This window comes from Anoplophora glabripennis, unplaced genomic scaffold, assembly GCF_000390285.2.
Source record: "Anoplophora glabripennis isolate ALB-LARVAE unplaced genomic scaffold, Agla_2.0 scaffold567, whole genome shotgun sequence".
NCBI classification, from domain to species: Eukaryota; Metazoa; Arthropoda; class Insecta; order Coleoptera; family Cerambycidae; genus Anoplophora; species Anoplophora glabripennis.
This window is the reverse complement of record NW_019416646.1, coordinates 192,146-198,145: the sequence shown is the minus strand read 5'-3', so window position 1 is coordinate 198,145 and position 6,000 is coordinate 192,146. Positions and strand designations below refer to the sequence as shown.

Here is a 6,000-nt window from a genome sequence, read left to right as displayed (position 1 = left end):
AATAAAAATTAGGTTTTTCGAGAAATGTTAAACTGTTTATATTGCCATATACAGAATTTTCTCAGAAATCTGTTTAAAAATATACAGGGTGTTCCATTTAAAAATGTAATATTTGGCGGGTCACGTTTTTACTCATCGCCCTGTGTGTTTCAAATTAATTTTGTCCTTTAGGTTTTTTGATTCTGTACAACTTTTATATAAACGTTTTTTCTGTATTATGAATAACAAGGGAGTTATTTTACTTTCTCACACTAATGGCCCACCCTGTATGTACGAGGTATATCACATGCCTCGGCAGCCACCCTGTATTTAAAAAAAGTTGCATTTCGTGCTACTAATGAAGTTGAGACGGCACCGAACCTACTTTATTGTGACTGATACAAAAGAGGCCAATTTTTAGAATAGATATTTAAAATACAAAGTTATAGAGAACTGAAATGAAATTTGATTGAATGAAGTTTTTGTTTCTTTAGCATAACCCAAAAATATCTTCGGTCAGTATGGAAATAAATAAATAAATAAATAAATAAATAAAATAAAGTAAGAAACTAAAAGCATACAATCATACAATGTTAGAGGCTGATTAAAAATTCAGTGCAAAGAATTGAAGGGCATATTATTATTATTATTATTACATTAATTTTATTTTCGATTTTTTAGGAATGACTTCCAAACAAAGAGTGACCGCAAAAATCGCCCATTTTTTCATAATTCGCAGATAACTAAAGAAAATAGATAAAAATGTTTTTGGTCTCAAATTACTCGTCGTAAAAAGTTAAAATGAGCATAGCTTTCAGTTTTTTGAAGTTTTTCAAAAATCACCCCTATTTAGGTGTTGAAAAGACGCCCAAAATGAAGAATTGAATATTACCAATAAATATAAAAACTATTAGCATGTGAATTTTTCTATCGAATGATCATTGATACAAACAAAGATTTATTTATTCTCATGACTGAAATAAGCATGTTGAATTAGAAAATATACCCTTAAGCGCACTCAGGGAGTGGAATCATCCCCAGAAATAGAGAATATCAGAAATAATTGTGAAAATTCCAAAAATAATATATTAAGATAATTCACATGCTAATGGTTTCTATATCAATTGGTAATATTCAAATTCTTCATTTTTGCCATTTTTTCAACCCCTAAGTTGAAAGTGATTTTAAAAATGTTCAAAATACTAAAAGCTATGCTCATTTCAGTTTTTTACGACAAGTAATTTGCGACCACAAACATATTTTTAGTATTTTTTATTCTCTGCGAATTGTGAAAAAACGGGCAAATATCACAGGTTTTTGCGGTCACTCTTAGAATGTTGGCATAAAACTAGTATATATAGGGTATGGGGTTTTTTAGGATGCTAAATTTAAATATGTCATTGCTAATGACGCTGCTTGTAGAGGGTGCCTATAAGGGTAAGCTTGAATTAAATTGGCCCTAACTTTTGTGTATTAGTGCGCATATTCCTTTATCAATTTTAAGCAAAAAAATCTACCTACTACCGTTTAGTCAGCAGTGGTTTTCTCGAAAACGGTTAGTTGTATCAAAAAAATGTGAAGAGCTAAAATTAAAGATCAGTACATTACTGATTGGATGGTGAAAATAAATTTCAAATTTTTTCATGTAAATAGTCAAAATTTCAAAATATGGTGTGCATTTAACTCTTCATCAGCCAATACCTTGGAAACGGTTGTTCTGAGAGATTTCGACCAAGTATACCTTTCTTGCTTAAAATTGATAAGGCAATAAAAGCACTTATACGAAACGTCAATGTACAGGACTGTAAAAAAGTTAGGGCCAATTTAATTTAAGCGTACCCTTATAGGTGGCGCCCTCTACAAGCAACGTCAAAAGCAATTACCTACATATTTAAATTTAACATCCTAAAAATCCCCCATACCCCAAGCTTTACGCCAACATTAATATCTGTTTGGAAATTATTCCCAAAAAAATCGAAAAAAATAAAAAACTTTAACACCCTGTATATCGAAAACTAAGCATTTGTGGACCCACGTTGATAGGGGAAAATTTTTTATTTCGACGTCAAATACGCCCCTACATCCTTTGTACTGAATTTTGAATCATTTTGTATAAATGAAAAAAATTCTTTCACTAACGCGTAATAAACTGAGATAAATACGTACCTTAGATAAATGAGCTGGTAACTGCTTAATTATTAATTTAACACACCTGTGTATATTGATTGAATAACCTTTGATGGTTGTTAGTTTGGCTATACTATAAATATGTGATATTCCGAAGAACAACTTATTATTGCCTTTTACTTTTACTCGAAACATAAGCACTGCCTCCTTTATCAGATTTATCCGTTACTTATAGATGCGCTGTCTTAGAAATGCATGTGAAGAAAATATATTTGCCAAGCTTTTTTTTATTCAATAACACATATCACCTTTTATCAGTATAAAATTTGTAATAAATAGCTACAAACACAAACATAAATTTAAACAGACATATACATACAAAGTGTGATGCTTAAGTATTCGAATTAACTCTTTAAGACTAATTTTTCCAATTCGAGTCAAAGCCCGCTGCTGTGTCTGAATCTGAGTCATTACAATTGACAGAGTTGAAATTTTTTGTTGGTGTTTTGGGAGTAGATGGTGTACTGTTACGTCCAGATTCGTAGGTCCTCTTTGGCCTCTTTTTTGACACATAGCCCTTTGGCGCAGCCATCTCTTCCTGAAAAGTGAATTTCAAATTGCTCTAAAATTTTTTCATATTTACTAAAAAAAAAAATTGAAAAAAAAAGATACGTGCAGAGTTGCAGCGACGCGACGTTGCGATAAACTCGAAACTGATATTTGTTGATGTTGACAAAATAAACAAAAATATCAACATTCTTTCCAAACTTTTCTTAAGGACTCCCTGTTCTTTTAAAGATTAAAAATAAAACACTTTCAGCGCATGTTATACGTGTTTCTTTTTGTTTACTTTGCCCAGAGGAATCGAATCAGTGTTGAAAATCGTTGTCACATCGCTTTAACACCCTGTATATAGCGCTTTGTTCAATCTAGATTTGTAGATAAATGTTATTTGCTTTTTTCAATGAATTAAAAAAAATAACCGAATCCTAACACAGTAAAGAACATATTTGATAATGTAATGGTCAAAAAAGCATAAAATTAATTTTTATATGTATTATATACAGGGCGTTTCTGAAATAAGTTCGTTTCTTGAAAATAGTGATAGAGGGCACGAAAGTAAGAAACTTTTATTAAGCAAATGATGGGGAAGGTTTAAATAAATTTAAAGCCGAACCTGGTGCGGCAGCCAGCTGTACCTGCCGTGCGTCACAGTGCTGATGAAGATTTTAACGGTTTAAATTTTGTGTTCAAAAATGCTGAAATTTATTCAAATCTCGATTAAAAACCAATAAACGAATTACTTACCGATAATAGAAAAAATTATTCAGTTGTTCCTATGTACTAATATGTCATTAGCACATGGAAACAACTTCTAAACGACGACTTAGTCCGTATCATTTAAATTGTACCATAACACCATATCTGTTATTTCTTGATTAGAAAACATTTTATATGCAATACACGTGCACAAGATGCACAGGGTTAGCTTACATTTATGGTTAATTTTCCTAATCAATTTTCTCGGAAACAGAAGCACTCAGACCATCAGTTGATTAATAAAAGCTGCTCATTTTCACACAATTTCGTTAAATCGACTCCAGTATATCATTCTTTTCTATTAAAATGCGAAGTCTTCCAAAATAGTTGTGTATAACTATAAAAGATATCGAAAATAGTATTTGTGACCACAGTTCAAAACCATGCTCAAATACGCAAAAAAAAAATAAAAAATTACTTGCAACAATGAATTTTTCAGTAATTATTGATAATTTGTTTAAATTTAAAAACAATGAGACACCGTTTTTTTTTGTATTTTTTCCGTACAATTGAATGTTGTAATCAGTTTTATAATTTCCTTTAAATTTAAACAAATTATCAACAATTACTGAAACATTCATTGGCGAGTCATTTTTTTTGGATTTTTGAGCATGTTTTTGAACTGTGATTATAGATTTTTTTATTTCATCAAAAAGTATCTCAAAACGAAAAAAATGATCACCGGCACAATTTTGTAGGATGTTTTTCTAAGTGCAATTTTTCTTTGGAAGAAAAACGGTTTCAGACCGGAAAAAATGAATATCTCGGAAGCTTCTTGATTTTTTTATCTAAAAAAAATTGTGGCTATTTAAGATACAGAAAGGTATACTTTCACCAAGTTTCGTCAAAATTAAATTATTTTTGTGGAAATGAAAAATAAAAAACGAAAAATAAGGAATAAACCTGTTTTTCGCATTTTCTCGGAAATTTTGAGGTTATCTTAAAAAGTGACCTCTACAAAAGTTGGAGATTTTTGCATGATTTATAACTTTTGTAGTGAATACTTTTTTGTTTGACGTCAACTATCGCCAGAAATTCCAATGATATAATTTTTTACAACTTTTCTACCCCCCAAATCAACCCCTCGCCTCCCCTGCTTACGCATTACGTTCATTATAAGCCCCTTTACCATTTCCACTTGTAAAAGTCCAGGTAACAATTTTTTTTCTCTAATTAATATTGTAAATGAAAAAGACCACAGTTTTTACGAAATCCGCAATTTGTATAATTGATAGGAAATTTCCTTCCAGAGAAATAACCAACGACATTTTATTGCAGCGTACTAATCTCTGCAGTCCTTCATCTCAAAAAGTAATGTACCGAATTGCTTTCACTTATTAGAAAATTTCTGTCTCTGCTTTGTTTCGTGTTATGGTTAATCCAAAGTAAACATTGCAATAATCCTTCCGACTTACCTTACTGACATTATCAGCAGATCCCCAACCTTTAAGAACTTTCTCATTAACCGCATCCCCCGGATTGATAGCTCCTCCTCCTACTCCCAGGAAATTACTAAAAGCTTCTGTGGTTTTCTTGACGCGGACATTCAGTGAACCGATTCTCAAGAAACCTAAATCCTTTTCTAAAATAAAACACTTATTAAAATAATGTGACGGTCACAACCTTCTCGATGTAAGAGAATCAAAGCATTACCTGATTGTTTTTTTCTCCCTTTTATCTCTGCAAACACAAAAAGAAAAACAAGTAAATATACTGACAAGACACAAAATGAAAAACAAGTGAATATATTGGATACATTTATTTAATACAATTTTATATAATACCAAAAAAGAGGTACCAATATTAATAAACTAATAGAGTTGTATAAAAAGTTACATAAAATTTAGGTTAAAAGAGAAATATTTTATAATTTCTACCACCTGGAGTTACTATAAAAGCAAAATGAGGGAAGGGATGGCATATTTTGTACAGACCAATTAGGTGTAAATATATTAACAATAGTTAATGCAATTCATACAATTTTGTAATAATATAAATAGATACTCTGTATATAAAGTGTTCGATACCATTAGCAAAAATTTCAGTCGATTTTTTCTTATACAGTGTAGGAAAGTACGGAAGGTTTATCAGAAGTTACGTGAGAGCGATAAAGTAAGCCATAGAAATCCATGTGACAGACAAGGATGGCTGTAATGAAGGTATCTAATAGTCAACGCCTATTTCGCCCTTCCACAAATAAGAAGTGGATCTTATTTGTGGAAGGGCGAAATGGGCGTTGACTATTAGACGCCTTCATTATAGCCATCCTTGTCTATCACATGGATTTCTATGGCTTACTTTATCGCTCTCACGTAACTTCTGATAGACCATCGGTACTTTCCTACACTGTATACGTCTCTCTTATGACAAATACATAAAGTTAGCATTCAACCGTATATTTTTACTAATTCGTTCCAAGGCTTCTTTATTATGGCACCGATCCTATTCCCAGTTAAAAGCGATTTTATTGATTTTAGAGTATAAATTTACAATGTTATTTGTCAATAAACTATAACTACAGTATAAAATGTGATGTAAATACATCCTACTAAATTAAAAAGTATTATATTACAT

The 6,000-nt window shown here is 31.1% G+C and overlaps 1 protein-coding gene across 1 annotated transcript in view; it reads right to left on the bottom strand.

Annotated features, from left to right (window-relative positions):
* Positions 1-2,386: 2,386 nt before the first annotated feature.
* LOC108913447 (ankyrin repeat domain-containing protein SOWAHC-like) overlaps positions 2,387-6,000 on the bottom strand; it is a gene marked incomplete at its 5' end in the record, with an annotated part of 45,338 nt that continues 41,724 nt past the window's right edge. Inside the window, 3 exons of the mRNA XM_018719003.1 lie at positions 2,387-2,704; positions 4,842-5,008; positions 5,080-5,106. Coding sequence (XP_018574519.1) covers positions 2,525-2,704; positions 4,842-5,008; positions 5,080-5,106 — 374 coding nt within the window. The remainder of the gene's footprint in view (positions 2,705-4,841; positions 5,009-5,079; positions 5,107-6,000) is intronic.